This window comes from Chelonia mydas, chromosome 20, assembly GCF_015237465.2.
Source record: "Chelonia mydas isolate rCheMyd1 chromosome 20, rCheMyd1.pri.v2, whole genome shotgun sequence".
NCBI classification, from domain to species: domain Eukaryota; kingdom Metazoa; phylum Chordata; order Testudines; family Cheloniidae; genus Chelonia; species Chelonia mydas.
Window position 1 is genome coordinate 5,597,072 of NC_051260.2, and position 18,099 is coordinate 5,615,170.

The following is an 18,099-nucleotide window of genomic DNA, read 5'->3' on the forward strand; positions in this document are numbered from 1 at the left end:
AGTTTATCGAGTGATCTATCCCCTGTCCAATCCCAGCTTTTGGCAGTCAGAGGTTTAGTGGGGAAATGACACGTAGATTGCTCTGGGTATCGCTCAACACATAGACATCCCCCCTTGTGCTGGAGCTGCGTGTTCCTTATCTCTGGTCAAAAGGACTGTGTAAACCTTCTGGAAAACGTGCCAAGCTGCCACTGCCATGGAATCTCTGGTGCTGTCAGCCCTAGATTCTTAAGCAGGCATCAGCATCCTGCTTGGCGCTCCACTGAGCTGTGCCATCTGCTTCCCTTCCGAGGCAGCCCCACATCTGTGGTGAGGTCTGTACCCTCTGTGCTCATCCCCTCTTGTCCAGACAGGAAGAACGGCCCAGGGGTTAGGGCACCAGGCTGGCACTTGAGAGACTTGAGCCCAGGTCTCCCAGACTTCTGGGGTGATCTTGGGCAAGTCATGTAGCCGCTCTGGGCCTTGGTTCCCCATCAGCACGTGGGGATGACAGCCCGGCCCTGCCTCACACATACCATATGTTAAAGATTGTGGGGTGCTCAGAACTCCGCTGATGGGGGCCAGATAAGTACCTAAGATGGATAGACTGCCAGTCTGAATTAGCTGGCTGCCAAGCTGTCAGATGTCCAGGCAGCTTCTTGCAGGGGTCAGGGCAACTGCATTGAGGTTAGCTGGGTGCTACCTGGGATTCTCTCAGAGACACCTGGAATCTTACTGTGCGAATGGGAGGGTTACTCGGTTGATGATGCCCTGACAGTGTTGTGTGTCCCTGCGGAGGCCTAGGGGCCTATAGGCACAAAGTGTTCCTCCCTCCCCTGCATGTTAATTTTGCCCTTTGTGCCGAGCCTGGGTGCCAGTGAGTCTCACGTTGGGGCATCTGCGATGCTTTCCGAGGTCATTCCTTGCTCTTCGCATCCTCAGGCTCTACAATGGCAGAGCGAAGGGCCGACAGTTTGGGACGAAGTGCAGCTCGGGGGATCGGATCGGCTGCGGGATCGAGCCAGTTTCTTTTGAGGTCCAGACAGCCCAGATATTCTTCACCAAGAACGGAAAGAGGGTACGAGCTGCTCGTTGGAAATGGTTGTCGATCCGGCTGGGTTTCTTACTGCTTGTGGGGGGAGGGATCTGTTGAAAACCAAGTTGCTGGTGGAACTCACCTGTAGTCATGGCTTTGTGGGCATCAGGGCAGGCTCTGCAAAGATGAGGACGGGCAGAATGTGTGAGCTGCTCTTCCTGGGGCTAGATCCTCTAGATGCAGAGCAGGCTTCCTACAGTGACATGGCTCAGCTGTGACCCACAGAGACCCCCTCACCCCATAGGGCAGAGGTTGGGGTTCAGCTCCCATGGCTAACTCTGCTACTGCTGACAGGATTGGCTGAAATACCAGGGACCTGTCGTGCTGTGAGCAGGTGACACCAGAGGTACAGGAGGCTCACGGAGGGTCTTGCTGGCTGTATCCCGTAGGTGGGCTCCACCATAATGCCCCTGTCCCCGGATGGGCTCTTCCCTGCCGTGGGGATGCACTCGCTGGGAGAAGAGGTTCGGCTCCACCTCCACGCCGAGCTGGGCAACGAGGAAGACGACAGTATCATGATGGTGGACAGCTATGAGGATGAGTGGGGCCGGCTCCACGACGTGAAGGTTTGTGGCACGGTGAGTGAACTGATGGGTCGCCCGTGCAGGGAGCCCGGGGCAATGTCTGCCTTCAGCTTGGGTGCAGGCTTTGAACCTGGTCCTTCCTTAGAGCGAAGATAACCCAGTTCCTGCCATTCCCCTGCCCTGGGTCTCCTTCCCCTCTGGATTCCAAAGAGAGCATCTTAACGCTGGGGGCAGGGATCTACGGAGCACGTGCTATGCAGGGTGTTGGCTGCCGACCTAGCTGGCAAGTGATCAGGGTCCCCTTGAGGCATTGGCCCCTCTCTACAGCAGGTGCTGTGCTCTGCGCTGGAGGGAGGGAATGGTCTGAGCTTGACAGGTTGGCTCTGTGCTTGCGTTAGTTTGGGTTCTTACTGGGGTTACCAGGGGCTGTGATGTCAAACAGGGAAATTCCTCTGAATCCAAGGGTCTCTGGCAGAAAGGGCGCAGGTTGGAGCTAGGAATAAGGTTTTAAAGATTCTCCTTCCCTGCCTTGTAAGCTACAGTGGCTGCTGCCATTTATACCGCGATAGCACAATGGGGCGTCTAGAGGTTAAGTGCTGGACAAACCCAGAACAGATCTGCCCTGAGGAGCTGACAAGCTAAGTCTAAAATGAGAGACAACAAGTGGATACAACGGTGGGGGAGCCTAAGGAACCAAAGAGACCAAACTGGCATCTTTTCTCCCCAGCTGCTACCCAGAGAGGTAGCATGGTCTAATGAGCGTGGCTCTGGACTGGGAGTCTGGAACCCTTGGTTCTCTTTCCAGTGCCTCGGTTTCTCCTTGTCTGAAACAGGGACAGTGATGCTGATCTGCCTGCATACAGTGCTTTGTGATCTGTGAGGGGGAAGTGCTGGCTAATTGCTAGATAGAATTAGCATTACCCAAGAATGTGCAGGCTTGTGTGATCTTTTCCTCCAAAGCGAGATTGTTGGCTCTGTTAATTCCACAAACACACAGATGCTTATTTATTTTTAGCCAAGCTCGAGGTGGGGGTAGTGCGGGGGATTTCCCCCTACCCCCTGGAAATTCATCAAAGAAGTGGAATTGTTCCAAGCAGCTCTTTTGAAAACCCTGCTTGGCTTTGCTTTTGGGCACCCCGGCAGCGATGCATGATCTCATAAGTGATCACCGCCCAGTTAGAAGGTAGAGCCTTGAAGCCTTTGGCAAGGTGTCTCAGTGCCTCCTTTCCGCTCGGCACTGGAAAGCAGCAGGAGTTGAAAATTTGGGACTAGCTGTGTATGATCTGTGCTTAGCTTGGGAGTTCTGAAGTCACTGGTTTGGGCGCTGCTGCGTTACAGTCCAGACACTCGCTCCGTCCCACTCGGCCTAGGGATGAAAGTTTTGAGGTCTCTCAGGACTCATGGCTGTTGTTCTGCCCCACTGATTGGGGGCATCTTTATTAACTGTATATAACTGGGAGCTGCTTTCTACCAAGATCAGTTCTGAAGATGTGTCCTAGTCCCAAAAGCATTTATACCAATGCACAAAGTGCTTCTAGCCCTGACTGGCTGTGAGGTACAGGGCTTCGCAATCGCTCTGACCCCACACTTCAGCCATCTTTGCAAAGCACGGTGAGATCTGTGGTTATCATCCTCTTTTTTACAGATGGGGAAATTGACTAGCTGCAATCTCTAGGGCAGTATAAAATCTGGGAGTCCTGACTCCCAATCCCTGCCTTTACCTACAGGGCTATGCTCCCTCCCAGAGCTGGGGATAGAACCCAGGAGTCCTCACTCCCTTTCCTCTGCTCTCACCCATGGGCGGCCCCGCCCTTAGAGTTGGCAAAGCCTTTCTTTACTGATCCCGCCAGGTGCAAAGCCTCGGTCTGTCATGAAGAGGGCTGCAAAACTAACAAGCCAGTTGGCTCTGTTTCAGCATGAACCTGTGGAAGGGTATGAATGCGTCCTTGGGATGCCTGTATGTCATTGGGGCTGCTGCAATACACAATGAGCTTGGCAATTGCATCCGTCTCTCTGCCGCGCGACCCAGTAAAATCCCCACTGTAGGCTGCTCCTGTCCGCTCCTGAGAGCGACGCGGCTAGTGGAGTCCCACAGGCTGGTTCGCTTGCCCCTGAAGCTAGCCGAGTAATCCAAGACCATGCGTCTCCATCCTCGCAGGGGATTCTGGTCTGGAGTGGCCGTAGCTGGGAGCGCTGCCATGTTCTTTCTGTTCCCCAGCTGCCATGGTTACCTGGAGCGTGGTCCCTATAATTATCGGATGGGTTTTACCCTGGCTGGGGGCAGGTGAGGAGCAAGTCCCTCATTGGCTGGGGAAAAATCTCAGGCTGCCATGTGATGATCCCTCTGCATGGCTGGGTTGTCACGTAGCTTCCGGGCCTTGGTCCCACAAGCCCAGCCTGTGGACGTGCTTCTTGCTGGTGTGGGCAAGGTCCAGCACTAGGCCTTGTTCAGCGCCTTTCCCTACCTGCAAAGGGTACAAGGCTGACGATCAAAGGGGGGGTTGGGTCCAAAGGGATGAGGGCCAAAACGAGAGCCGCGTCATGCCTGGCTCTGCAACGGCCTCGCTGGGTGTCTGTGCGGGCTTCCCTGCAGAAGCCGGCTCCTCGGGACGTTCTCTGCCCATGCTCCGCAGCACTGACCTCTCGACATGGGTCATTGTCACAGGGTGGTAGAGCCTCCGGTTGAGTTGGCTCTCCTGGCTCTGTTTTTGCCAGCACGCCCCGCCCTCTGGAACACTGCTTGGCTTCCCTCCCTGCCTTTGCGGAGCAGGGATCTCTGTGTTCTGGCTGCTCCCCAGAGCCGGTGGGGGCAGCGGGGCGGTTCGTCACCTGGCATCACAGGCGAACCCAGCAGCGGGGCTGGCGGTAGCTGCCTTGTAGGCGTAGCTGTAGGGCCTAGTGCTTCACCTCGCTTCCAGCACCCTGTTGTGTTCGGTAGGGTGAGAAAGGAAACTGCTGAACGTGAGGGTGGATCGCCCCATGGGCGTCTGAATTTCCCGCTTTCTTTGTTGCTGTGTCTGGATGCTCGCTGCCCTTCTAGTGGAGGTAGAGCCTGTGGCTGCTGCATTACCCGTGGTGCTTCCGGGGCATCCTGAGTGCCACATGTTCTAACAGCTCCGACACATGCTGTCCCACGGCAGCGGGAGAGCTGTGGTTAAAGTAGGGGACTGGGAGTCAGGACTTCTGGGTTCTGTTCCTGCCTCTGATCCACTTTCTGACCACGGGCAAGGCTTTGCCCTCACTGCCCCTGTTTCCTGCCTTGTAAAATTAGGGCCAGTAATATCTGCCGACATCACGGTGGGGCTTGTGAGGCCGGCTTAGTCTGAGGGATTGGAGGGACTGGCTCTGTAACGAAGTGCACAGCAGTGTCTGGAGCCCATTCTTGTTCGTGAGAGGGCTCTTCCCAAAGCCAAACATATCTCCTCCTCCTCCTCCTCCTCCCTGGTCCAGCCAGGGTCCTTTTCCCCTTGTACTTGCATCTCCTCTTTCCTCTGGGGATCCCAAAGTTCTGTGGTAGAGGAAGACAAAGGCAATCCTTTGCTCACAGATGGGGAAAATGAGGCACGGGGGGTGTGGGATATGTGACTTGACCGAAGTGCTGTTGTCCGTGGGGTTGAACCTTGTAGAGCTAGAACCTTGTACTAATCACTAGCTGCTGCTGCCTCCTCTTCCCAGCTGGAGCTCTCAGAGCATTTCTACCCTCTTCCAGAGCCTTTTTCAAAAACAAACTCGGGGCCCAAACCTTCTCCAGCTGTTAAAGGATTGCAGCTGTGAACGCAGACCCCACGTCGCAGCGCATGTGACGGCCGCTCGTGTGTGCCGGATGGAGCCGGGCCGGACCATTTGATCAAGGCGCCGCGGCGGGGAAGAATCCGCCGTCTTGGGCTGCATCCTTTTCCATCTCAACCTCTGTTAACCGCCCCCCCAATTCTCCTCTGACATTTCATTGCAGACAACATCTGTGAAGTTGAATTTTGAGGCAGGGCCAGGAGAGACATTCCAAGGCCTTCGCTGACCTTTAGACAGAGCGAGTGTTTCTCATCGGCTCCCTGGAACGGCTGTGTGGGGTTTTGCCATGGCTCCTGCCTGCCAGGGCAAGTCTCTTTGGTTCCCCCCCCCACACCCCTTCCCTCTTGCCATGTGTAAATACCGGCCAGCTCAGCCGCAGTACCACAAACGTTCAAACAATGCACGGTGCTAATTGACGCGGGAGGGTTGGCAGGGTGTGGCGTGAACACCGAATTAGGAACTTTATAAATAGGCTCTTGCATTCTTTCACGGTACAGCTGGCTCCTGTGTGCGACGGCACCCCACCTTTACTCCCTTGGTTTGCGTCAGCCCCAGCAGAAGCCACTGTTACTCTCTCGGGCAGAGGGATTCCCACGCAGGTGCTGAACTCTCCCATCTCCAAAGCAGCAGGGTGTGGTGGCTGGGGTTACTGGGACTCCTTGGTTCTTCTAGCTCTGCCACTGACGCAGCGCTTGACCTTAGCCATGTCACATCGCTGCCTTGTGCCTCAGTTTCCCCTCTCTAAAACTTCCTAATCCTGGTGTGAAGGCTTAATGTCTGTAAAGAGATCCTCAAATCAACAGCATCTTATGAGTGCAGAGTGTTACTTTTAAATAGGCTCATTTCCTGGTCCACCAATACAGAGACCGTCCGTTTTCCGAAAGAGACAGACTGCTTGGAGAGGGGCATTTGCCTGGGACAGAGCTTCTTACAGGCACAGACCAGTTTTGTTGTTTCATTTCTAAGTCACCTGTCCCCCAAAATGCTGTGTTGGATGAGAGGGTTCTTGAATGCAAACATCAGATGAGCTCCTTGGGGACAACCTAGAGCTGTTGGCAGCTGGGGAGTGGGGCTCCTCTGACAAGTTGGTATTGGGTTCTTCTGGGGACTGGATCAGCGCCCAGATGTGCCAGCTGGGGCATGCCAGCAAAACCATAGTCCTGCGTGTGAGCTTGGCACCAGAGTGTTCGTCTCACTGAGATGACTTAGGCTTGGACAAAGCTACCTGTCCTGTTGTCCCCAGTGGGGAAATTGTGCACGAGGCAAGATCAGGCTTTTAAAGCCAAGACTAGGAGCTGGGAGTCCGGGTCAGTGGATGACCTTAGCCAAGTCGCTGCTACTCTTTGTGCCTCAGTTTCCCTCTCTCTAAAACAGAGGGTAGAGAGAGCATGGGTATCTACCCCCAGTTGCTGACCTGGACAGAGGTCCCTCTGACTGCTACTCTCAGGGCAAAGCTGGCTCTCCATTCTCCAATCCCCAGCAGCTGTGATTCTGGCATCTTTCAGAAGTCGCTTGTTGTTTGGCTTCTTTTAACATCATAATGTTCGCGGAACTTCTGTTATCTGCACTAGGGTAGCACCTTTGGGCCCCAACTGAGATAGGGGGCCCCGTCATTCTGGGCCCTGCACATACAGTGAGAGGTGATTCCTGCCCTGGAGAGCCTGAAAATTAAATAAACAAAAGGCCAGCGAAGGGCTGGAGGGAAATGAGGCTCGGACTAGACCTGGGCTTTCTGTACATGCAGTTTTGTCCTGGTGTAACTGGTGGTCGGGGTGATTTGTTTTTTTGACCCGTCTGGTTATACCAGTACAACCCCTAGTGTGGGCACAGGTATGCTGGTGTAAAGGTGCCTTTGACCGGTATAGCTTGTTCCATTTCCCCTACAAGAATAAGTCACCTTTATACTGGTAAGTCTGCATTCCCATCAGGGGCTTGTGCTGCTTTCACAAGATCAGTACAGTTAAAGCATTGCAGCGTCTGTGTGTGGACAAGGCCTGGGATTTAAAGATGGGATGTTGTCGGGTAGCCTAGACTTTACAGCATGTGCTGAAGAACACTCTGCTTTCTCTTTACTCAGCCTGAGAAGACCTGTCTTAGCTCGAGCTAGCCGCTGTGGTCCATCCCACACCTCTAAATCCTAGTGTAGACAAAGCCCCAGACACCTGCTGGAGGTCATGCAGCAGGTTGGTGGTAGGGCCGGGAATAGAACCCGGGTGTCCTCAATCTTTCCAGTGCCCTAACTGCTAGACTAACTGCCGTCTGTGTATTTTCTCTCCTTAAGAACATGTCGGTGGCTTAGCGAGACGGCCGGAAGGGAGGTTGAAGCAGTGGGTTCTGGGAAGGAAGGAGGCCTGGCAGTCATGTTGTTACACAGCCACTCCAGGAGCATGAAAGACTCTTTTCCTCTAATCCTCGGTATAGTTCAGGCCTGATCCGATCCCTTTCTCTTGCCTGCTCCATCCCACTAGTGACGGGAGCGCATAACTAACACTGATCCCTGCTGGGAAAGGGGGTCCGTGGGTGGTCCTGCCACACAGCGTGTGGGGGTGGCATGAGCCTGCGGGGCTTTAAGCAGCATGACGGGAGATTCCCTGCACTGACAGTGGAATCTCAAAGGGTCTAATCTTGGGTCCATCCAACTTTCTCGCCCAGGGGTCCTGCGCTTCCTCCCCTTTCGTGGCTTGCAGCATGAACGTGTATTATCAATGAGACAGAACTGGGCGGGAGTGGGAAGTTCTGTTGCTCTTCCAACACTTTGTTTGGTACTTACTGTTTTTCCTGGATGTCCCTGGGATCCAGATACGTGCCCAGTCCCTCTTTGAATCTTGCTACATTCTTGCCCTCAACAACATCCAGTGGCAATGAGTTCCACAGTCTAATTGTGTATTGGGGTGGAACATAGCCCCTTCTTTTCCAACTTCTACCTGTTCCTCCATGTGCCTGACTCAGAATTCTGGTGGATGGCTAATTACTTTTGCTACTAATTGAGGCCATAGGATGGCTAGTTGCTGCCAGCTCCTTACCTGCGGGAAGACCAAGCCATCTGTGATGAGAATACTTACCTCTTATACCTTGCTTTTCATCAGTAGATTTCAAAGTGTCATTATCTCCATTTTCTTGATGGGGAAACTGAGGCACAATGGTGACATGACCTGCCCCAGGACAGTGGCAGAGCTGGGAATAGCGCCCAGAATAGCTGGTGCTCTATTCACTAGGCCACACTGCCTCCCTCTAGTGGATGGGCTCTGGCACTGCTGTGTTGCCAGAGAGATGAACTCAGTGAGCCATCTCTGTGGCACATCTAGGGATTTCTAGCTTTGGGCCCTAGCGAAAGAACAGACTGGATCGTGAGGATTTCCCTGCACCCGGGGGCTGAGGCAACAATGAGAAATAGGCAGCAGTAGTTCATGGAGGAAACGTTATGCCAGGCAAACTTGAGGGCTTTTTATTTTCATTGGCTGGAGTGACTTCAGCAAAGGGTTTGAGATGGTCTCGCGCTCCCTGTCCTGGGGAACTAGCTTCTGTGCATGCGAATCCAATTACCCTCCTGGGCTGGAGCAGACCTCTGTGGCGTTGGGATGAGGCTGGGGTGTCGTGTAGCTGCTGGCATTCAGCCTTTTATTTAGCAGCTGGGAAGAGTTTGCTAAATTAGCTGCCCCACTGAAATTGCGGGGTGGCAGATACCAGTGCAACAAAGGCCAAGGGAGCTAGGAAGGTTGTCAATATCGGCGGGAAATAGCCATGGGTCTGCGGTGTTGCCCGCTGCTGTGATTTCTCTCATGACTCTCTCGCTGCTTGGTGTCTCTTTATTCCTTAAAGCACCATCTCCTGGAGTCAAGTGACAGAATCCTCAGCTTGTTGTTTTTTTTAATTACTGAAAGTTTCTAGCTCTTGTGCCTGTGGAGAAAAGCTAGAAAACATGATCCCAAATGTTCAGAAACTGGAAAGCCAATAAAAAGGATCACAAGCGATTTTTTAAACCTCGTGATTGGCTTAAAAATAATCTCACAATTTTTGGAGCCTGACTCAGAGTTTTTGGATGTTTGGGGCTGGCGATGCTGGATCTGAACCTTATTTTTTTGTTTTTTCTTGTTGCGTCGACTGCTGCGAGTACATGTTGCCTTCACAGAGCTAGCTATGCCAAGTAGCGAGTGTCAGCAGGCTCCGGCCCCTCGAGGGAAAACCCACTCTGTGCCTAGTCGGTGGGCAGGGGCTCCGAGGGAGATGCCGGGGGGGACGGCGGGCAGCGAATTGGCTGAGAGTTTGTAGTGCAGTAGGGGCCCATGTTAATTCGGCTGCACCTGTGTTACAGATCCGGTGTTAGGTGTCCATCCAGCATGCCTAGAACCAGCCCAGGCTCCCAGGTGCAAGTACAGGCACCTCGCTGCCTGGAAGGCATCACTGCCGAGGGCTGAGGTGGGATGCAGAGCAGTGCTGCCGATCAGTGGGCGGGGGTGAGTAACCATCCCCAAGCAGCGGGGAAGGGAGGCGAGAGGCGGCGTTTGGGGTAGTCCGAGCATCTCCGGCCAGGAGTGTGTGTAATCAGCCCCCCTTCCTAGCCCAATTCCCAGTAATCAAATCTCCTCTCGGTCTTTTTTTCAATCAACTAAACCAATTGAATTCACCGTCAGGCTTTTTTTCTAGCTCTTAGCTCACTTTTGTGGCTCCTGCTCCAATTTTGAAACCCCCTTTTTAAAATGTGGACCCTAGAACTGTGGCCAGTGTTGCGATGCTGGTCTCAGCAGTGCTTCATTAGAATCCAAAGTCGAGGCTGCGCATTCTGTGCTGCAGCTTGACGCTGCGATGGAGAGTACGGCCAAGATTTTCAACAGGGAGACTAAGTGGCCTGTAGGGGAGGGATGGCCTAGTGGTTAAGGTGCTAGCCTGGGGCTTGAGAGACCGTTCAGTTCCCCACTTTGACTGTGACTTTGGGCAAGTCATTTAGGGGGGTGCTGCCATTTAAGCCTTTGACAACAAAATCCATTCTTAACCTCTCTTGTGACTCAGTTTCCCCATGTGAAATGGGGATAATAGCAGGGTTGGGCAGATAAATACACTAAGGATTGTGAGGTGCTCAGACACTGTGGGGACAGGGCCTAGATTTAGGTGCTTAAGGGCCTGATAGTTCAGCTGTTTATAAAGGAGGGTTGGTGTTATTGTCATGTAATAGATGGGGAAACTGAGGCACAGAGCAGGGTAGGGGGTGAGGACTTGCCCCATGCCACCCAGCAAGGCAGTAGCAGAGCTGATGTCTTTGAAAGCGACTAGTGATTTTTTTGAATGTCTGGACTGCCGATCAAAGGGCCTGGTTTCCAGAACACAAGTGCTCGGGACTTTCTGAGAATTAGGCCCCTCTAAGAGGGTGTCACACTGGGGTGGGGTAGGGGCCTCCGAATCGCAATCGCTTGAAGGCCTGGGATATGATTTTCAAATTTCCTGTGCTCTGCCTACTGCGCCTCAGGAGGTCATCTAGTCCAGCCCCTGGTCAAAGCAGGACCAATCCCTAAATGGCCCCCTCAAGGATTGAACTCACAACCCTGAGTTTAGCAGGCCAATGCTCAAACCACTGAGCTATCCCTCTTCCCCACCAGGAAAGAACAATTGGTGAAAACCGCCTCCGCCCTTGGGCCAGCCTAGAAGGGGAGATTCCAGACTGTTCCTCTCCATCTTGCCACCCTTAGTGCTGAATAACTTTGCCCGTGCTAAATTTCCCCTCCCCCAGTCCTTTGAATCTCTAGCCAGGGCTTTTCCGTTTTAGCTCCAGACTGTCAGGAAATGATAATGCACATAATTCACATTCTTCTCTCGGACAATCTTATTACTGACGGCCCTTGATGAAAGGCCTGGTTTGGGTTTGGGTGCTCCGGCTTTCTGGGAGGGGGAGGTAGAGGGCAGTTTTATCATGTGTCTGTCTGTTCCGAAAAGTTGGTTGTCTTGGAATTTTCGTCATCTGCGCCACAATCGCCTCGGGCCATCTCCCCGCACACGCTCCCCGTCCTGGGGAATTACACGGGCCTCTTTCTTTTTCCAAACCCAGCTGCCTGCTAGGAAGCATCATTTGAAGGGAAGCTGGCAAGGGTGGCACAAATGCCCCCTTGAGAAGCCCTGCTGAGATTATGGGCTGATTCCCTCCCTGCCCGTGGCAGAGGATTCTTAGGTTTGTCCATACAGGGACCCCCTGGAACCTTCATCCATCAAGTCAAGATGCCATTCAGCAATATGAGAAAGGCCAGGTGGCGTGTGCCCCCCCCTCACACCAGGTCCTGCCCCCCCCCAGTTGAGAACTCATGCCTAGGTGACCAGCCAGCATGGGACTGTCTTTCCAGAGGGGCACTGTATTCAATCTGCCTACGCACTCAGCGGGCTGCCTGAGCCACTCTCCAGCTTTGTGCCTTGTTCCTCGGAGGGGTGGGGGGGCCTTCTCAGACTTGTCCTCGATCCTTGCGGTTCCTTTTTCCTGGCTCAGCGCCGCCCCCGTCAAACCAGAGAGGAGCTGCGCTTGCCCATCGCAGCTTAGGTGCCACTCCATTGTGCTCTGCACTGGGAGGCTTCCAAATTATAGCTCTTTAAGGCCTGAAGCGTCTGTGTGTGATCATCTCTTTGAGCTCCAGCAGCGACCGAGCTATTGAGGGTCCTGTCGCTCACTCTCTGAGCTGTGATTGCTTCTGAACGCCGCGGAAGACACAGCGCAACCCTTATGGATGCGGCTGTCGTTGTCTCTTAGCACAGAGAGCGTTCCCAGCTCCACTGGGGGCGAGGCAAACGCACTGTTGTATGGGTGTATGGCTATGGAATGGGGCACGAGGGAGGCCGGAGCGTGCTGGGGGGTGCACTTTGAGCTGGAGCGCGGGGGCGGGGAGGGATTGTGTAGGGCTGGGAGGAGTCCCTGTTGATGTTGGATGGCACAGGGCGGGGCTGGGGGGCGTAGGCTGGTAGCCGCTACTCAGTCTGTTATTCAGATGATGCCTTACTAGTTTTAAAGCAGCTAATTAAAAGGGGATTAAGGTATTTTGTGAATCACTGCCACTGCTGTGAGCGCTGCCATGGCACTGGGTAAACAATGCCCCCCTCCGGTCTCCAGGAGGAGCGTGCATGCCAGCACCTTTGCTGGGGCAAGTTGCAGCCGAGGGGCGTGAGCTGCTGGTGGGAAGCTTCCCATCTGGGAAGGTCTCCGGGGCCAGGGGGCCCGGCTGGTGGGTGCCAAGCCTGCTCCTAGAAAGCGGTCACCCAACTCTGGGGTGCCAGCACTGGGGTCTGAAGGTATCTTCCCACAGATTCAGGGCAGCAGCAAGGGGTGAGAGGTCAGAGGTCAGGATCCTACAACCCATGGGCTCCATGGCTGCTAGCCTATGGGGCAGGTTGTGCTGGTGGTTTTTGTGTTGTGAGCATCCCCGGAGCCCATTTCCCTCCCCAGGTTTTAGGGAATGGGGTGGGGAGAAGGAGCCACCAAAGGGTCTCAGACTGTGCCCCCTACCTGGGAAGCCCCTGGATATGTTGCCCCCCCAAATCCAGCTTGGATTAGGTCTGGAGAAGCTTCCAGGGGATGGGAATTGAAAACCACATGAGGAAATCTTCCCCCACTGCCCTTCCCTCACCGAAAGGCGGTTCCGTCATTGATTTCAGGGGAGCCAAGGTTCCCCCCAGATGCCTTGAGGCCCTCCGCCTCGAGGGCTTTGGAGTTGCTCTGTAAGATGCCAGCTGTCCTGCACAAAGAGTGGAGCCATAGGACTGGAATGGTCGCTGAGGTTATGCCCGGTTTTGTGGGAGCCCCATCACATCATCCTGGCCAGAAATGGATCAGGTTCCATCTTCAGATGCCGTAGGGCACTTGCCCCCAACCCTTCCTACTGAGGCTGCAAACCCCCTCCTCTTCTCGAGCCTCAGCTGCTCCCTGGCCAGTTTATTCAGATTTGTTCTTGTGCCAGCGTTGTCCTTTGGCTCCTCAAGTTCTTCCCCCTTCCTGGTGTAATTTACCTAGAGCAATCGGATCCCCCTCAGCCTTTGTCTGGCTGAGCAAGCCAAGCCCCTCCTGTCTCCTCTTGTGAGATCAGCTCCGTTCCCCTGGTCAACCTAGTGGCTCTTCTCAGCATGTGCTCCACTTTGAATGCCGTGCTCTGGCCTGGAGCACATGCTCTGGTTGTATATTGCAGCAGAGCTAGCTGAGGGAGGGTTGTGCAGGGGTGAGGGCTGTAGCCTGGGGATTGGGACACCCAGGTTCAATTCCTGGCGTTGCCACACACTTCCTGTGTGACCTGAGGGCAAGTCACTTAGTGTCTCTGTGCCTCAGTTCATGGCTATTGGAGAAAACTGCCCCGCCTCGCAGCAGGGTTAGGAGGTTAAATACATTGACAAGTGTGATATGCCCAGAAGCTGCGGTTATGGGCGCCATGTTTGTACCTACAGTAGATCTATTAGAGCATGGAAAAAAATGTCCCTGGCTCTGAGCAAGCTCCTGGCTCTGCACAGCTGGGTGGCCCCACAAACCCCTGGCCATTCTGCATCTCCCCCAGTGTTTTAGAGCAGTTGCTGTGCCCAGGAAACTTGCCCTCTTCATGTAATGGTGTGCAGGCTCCTTCCCATCAGCCTGTAGGACTAGCTCCTGGTCTGGTGCTGTCATTGGCCCCAGCCCTGTCTGGACGCCACATGCACGCATAATGTGCAGCCACGTACGTTATCTGCTGTTCTAATCGACGGAGCTGACATGCTCTTTTACGTGATCCTACGTAAGTATCCTTCTCTTCTAAGCTTGCTTTCTTCCAGCAGGGGAACATTTACAGTCTCTTTCCAGTGTTGTTCCTTGTCAAGGAGTGACCCGAGCTGACTTCGTCTTCCAGAGCCTCGTGCTGATTTTATTTTGGTGCTTAAATGGATGAGCAGTTCTCAGAATCCCGTGGCAATGCAGCGACTGAGTGGAAAAATGTAAACCACTGACCCTTTCCATGGCTTGGCAGGAGCCAGCAAATATTGGTTCAACATGCAGCCGGGCTCCGAGATGCGGGGTGGGGGAGCTAAAATGGACAAGATGCTTTGGGCCTGGTACAAACTAATCTGTCAGCTCCAGCTGTCAGCCAGTTCGTGTGTTGTTTTCTTGATTGCCAGGCCTTTGACGTGGTGTGTCGGCTCTTGCGACTCTGATCTTGTGAGTGTAAATAAGACTCTCTTCCTAAGAGATGAGCCCAGGCAGCCCTGGGGAGCAAAGGAGGGTGTGAGGTTGTCTCGTTTATGATCCCTGAAGGGATATTTTTCCACGCAGCTGCGTTAGGTGGGACAAGGGCCCGGCTTGCTGGAGGCAGGAAACAAAAGCTGATGTCTGTGAAGCAACAATTGGAATGTCGGGCGCTGTCCAAAGAAAACCTCGTGACACAGGGCTTGCCTCATGAATCTGCAAAGCTCCCGGCCTTGTAAACATCCCCTTCTCCTCCTGAAAAACCCAGATTTTGCAATTCCCTCTGGATCCCCAGAGCAACTGGGACAGAAAATGCAGCTTTCTTCTCTCTCCTCCCCACCCTCCCAAAGTTAGCCAGATCCCAAGCGAGATCAGTTTAACTCAGTCTGTACTACTGGGACACAATCTAGTTTTTCTCTCCAACAGAAGCTGTTTCTTCTAATGACTCCCCTTTCCTCCCCAACCCCAGGGCTTTTCGGGGATGGCTGGCTCTCTTGAGGAGTTGGCTATGGGATGTTCTGGGTGATCTGGTGGGAGGTAGGGGGTAGCCTAGAACAGCTGTCGTCGCAGGGTTGTCCCTGGCTTGTTTGAAAGGACTGAGTGGTCTCATTCTGCTTCCTAGAAGATGCTTCTCTGTATCCCAAGGGGGACAAGGCCTGACATGCTCTTTTATGTGACCCTTGGCCAGGCGAGCAGGTTGGCTGGCTTCTGTTACTTCCTTTCCCTCTTCTGTTGAAACTTACCAACCTTCAGTTCTGAAATCTGTCTGAGCCCCCCTCCCCGTCCCCAGTGTTGGGGGCATAAGTCCCTCCCACTGGGCGGAGCTAGATCACTATATAACTAAGCCAGTCTGAGTGATCCCACCCATAGGGCTGCAGAGACCCAGCTGGTCTCCTTCCATACAGGCTGTTCCATAAGCCATTCACTTCACCTTGAAGTGCCATGATTTAAACTGGGCCGGAGAGCTGAGTGGCATTCTCCTTCGCTCCCCGCTGGGCTACGAAACACTCCCAGGCTGGGGACAGATGGAACCTGCAGCCCAGGCTCCCCCGGGTCACTTGTGCAGTGCAGACAGGAGCAGGGCCTGCTCTGTGGCCATGCAGGGGACCTTTCCAGGGCAAACAATCGATCATTCTGCAGGTCAGGGGTTTGCTACCTATGACTTGTGAACAGGTGCCTGTGGGGGTGGGGATTCACCCCGTCTTTCCTGTATTGCTAAGAGAGGGGAGGGTGTCCTGGTTATCTGGGAGTGGGATCCTGGGTGAGGAGCTGGGAATGTGTTGGCATGGGAAAGATGAGAACTGCTGCCATAGGAGTCCCTGCCTTGTGGGTCTCCGGTGCCGCGTCTGCTCTCAGAGGTTGACTCCGATCTCCTGTTCTCTGCAGCTCCTGGAGTACGTGGGCAAGGGGAAGAGCATCATCGACGTTGGGCTGGCCCAGGCAAGGCACCCCTTGAGCACCAGGAGCCACTACTTTGAGGTGGAGATCGTAGACCCCGGGGAGAAGTGCTATATCGCGCTAGGCCTGGCCCGGAAGGTAAAGCCACTGCGGGGAAAGTGCCTTCTGGATGGGTCCCACACATCCGTCTGATGTGTGTCTGTCCACGAGCCTGCTGATAGCAAGAGTGGTTTGAGGTGGGGCTTCGGAGACCAGGTTGTTCTGAAGAGATCTCCCATCCGTGGGATGACCCAGCCTAACCCTGTTCAGCTTCCACTAGGTGCCCCGATCATTACACAAGCTGCATGTTTTATTATTGTGCCTATTTATTAAAAGCCCCTTCCCAGGCACCCCTCTCCCCCCCAGCAGGTGAATGATCTAGCCAGGCTCATTTCTCTTTGTGAGGTCTCACCTGATTGTGGCGTAGGAGCCATCCTGTAGGCTGCGCTGCCTCCCCCTCGAGAATGCAAACCACCCCATGCCCCTTTCCTGCCATCTGTTTCTGTGTTTGTCCTGACATGTGGTCTGGATTCATGCGCTCATGTTCGTCTCCCGGGTGATGCAGCACATTCCCCTCCCCTGCTGCTGCTAGCATTCCTCATGGCACAGCGGGCTTGCCAGGTCCAGTCTCTGTGTGAGAGCTGGCCCTGGGGTTGGCTGTACCCACGTTGCCAGGTTCCCTTCTCTTGCCAAGTCAGCTACTGTCTACAGGGGTCTGCTTGTTACCCAGCTGTGCTTTGTCTGATGACAACCTACGAGTGAGGCTGCCAGGACAGCCCTAATCTGGGACAGTGAGTGATTGGAAATTGCTCTGCGGGCACTACATGAAATGAGGGGTGGGCTCTCAGTTCAGTTCCTAGTGAGGGAGTGTCTGCATTGCAACGGGCACCTCTGATGACATTCTCTGCGGAGACCATGTAAAGCCGGTTCTGCACTTAGGTTTTGCCGTGTTAACTGTGTCGGCTTTGCCCCCTGACTTATTCCGGTTTGGAGAAGCGAAATAAGCGATACCCGCATAAGCAGTTTTATACTGGGATAACTCTCTACACTAGGCTTTCACCTGCATCACCGCATTGGCAAAAACCTACCTTGATGGCAATAACTCTGCCGCTCAAACATCTAAGAGCAGGCCTGGCCTAATGAATGAGACCAACACAGACCCTCTTAGGTGCTTTCTTCCCTAAGAGAGAAGGTGTTTTCTGTTCCCAGGTCTGCCACTGGCTTGCAAAGTACTTCCCCTCCCCCCTCCATGCCTCAGTTTCTCCATCTGTAATGTGGGGACAATGATACCTCTTTGAAAAGCGCTTTGGGATAAGAGCTAGGGATGATGATTGGTGATTAAGATGAGTTGATAAGAGGTAAGCGCTGAGGAAAGACCACACTGTTTGTAGTTTTCACATGAGTTGGTTGGCGGGTTGCGTTCTGGAATGAAGCGGGCAACCTGTCCGTGGCCAGACCCCAAAGGAAGCTGCCCCTCCTCTCAGAAGAGAGGACTCAAAATCGTTAACAGGGCAACAACATGCCCGCGTGAATGGCCCACACCAGGCAGGAAGTGCCCCTGGAACCTGGGCTGGGAAGGAGCCAGAAGCGACCCCGTTTAATCCCGCTGTTCCTTGCGTGCTTTTGCTGGAGCTGAAATGCGGCAAATAAATGGAAATGGGCGCTTGTGTCCAGCGGTCTCTTGGGGGCAGGCCAGCTTAAGTGTGACAAGCCACGCTGGATCACAGCATTGTCAGCTGGAAACCCTAAATTCCATTTACCCCTTGTACTGGTTTGGTCCCTGTCACCATATTGTCGTCACGTCACGACCTTCCATGTATTTAACCCCACACGCCCCTAACCCTAACCCCATTGTACAGATGGGGAACAAGCACAGAGAGACTGAGTCCGTTTAAACTGTTCCCTAAACCTGGATCTCTGGGACCAGGGCTTGTGGAGTTGGGATTTCTTGAGTGTCCGCACTGCGTTGTGAACCTGGGTTTGCAGCTGCTGGACCCGGGTCTCAGCCATGCTAATGTATCTGTGCTGTGCTGCACGGACCTTCTGACTCAGGTATGCAGCTTGGCAAGCATCCCTCACTGCTAAAAGACATGGCTTGGAGCCGAGTC

The 18,099-nt window shown here is 53.9% G+C and overlaps 1 protein-coding gene across 7 annotated transcripts in view; it reads left to right on the forward strand.

The window, feature by feature from the left end:
* Positions 1-18,099, forward strand: part of SPRYD3 (SPRY domain containing 3) — a 49,755-nt gene that overhangs the window by 7,536 nt on the left and 24,120 nt on the right. For 5 of the 7 annotated variants that reach the window (XM_043532647.1, XM_043532645.1, XM_043532644.1 and 2 more), the window contains exons 5-7: positions 922-1,057; positions 1,465-1,653; positions 15,941-16,090. In XM_043532647.1, the coding sequence (XP_043388582.1) occupies positions 922-1,057; positions 1,465-1,653; positions 15,941-16,090 (475 nt within the window). The remainder of the gene's footprint in view (positions 1-921; positions 1,058-1,464; positions 1,654-15,940; positions 16,091-18,099) is intronic. The other 2 variants (XM_043532649.1, XM_043532646.1) reach the window with 1 other exon arrangement.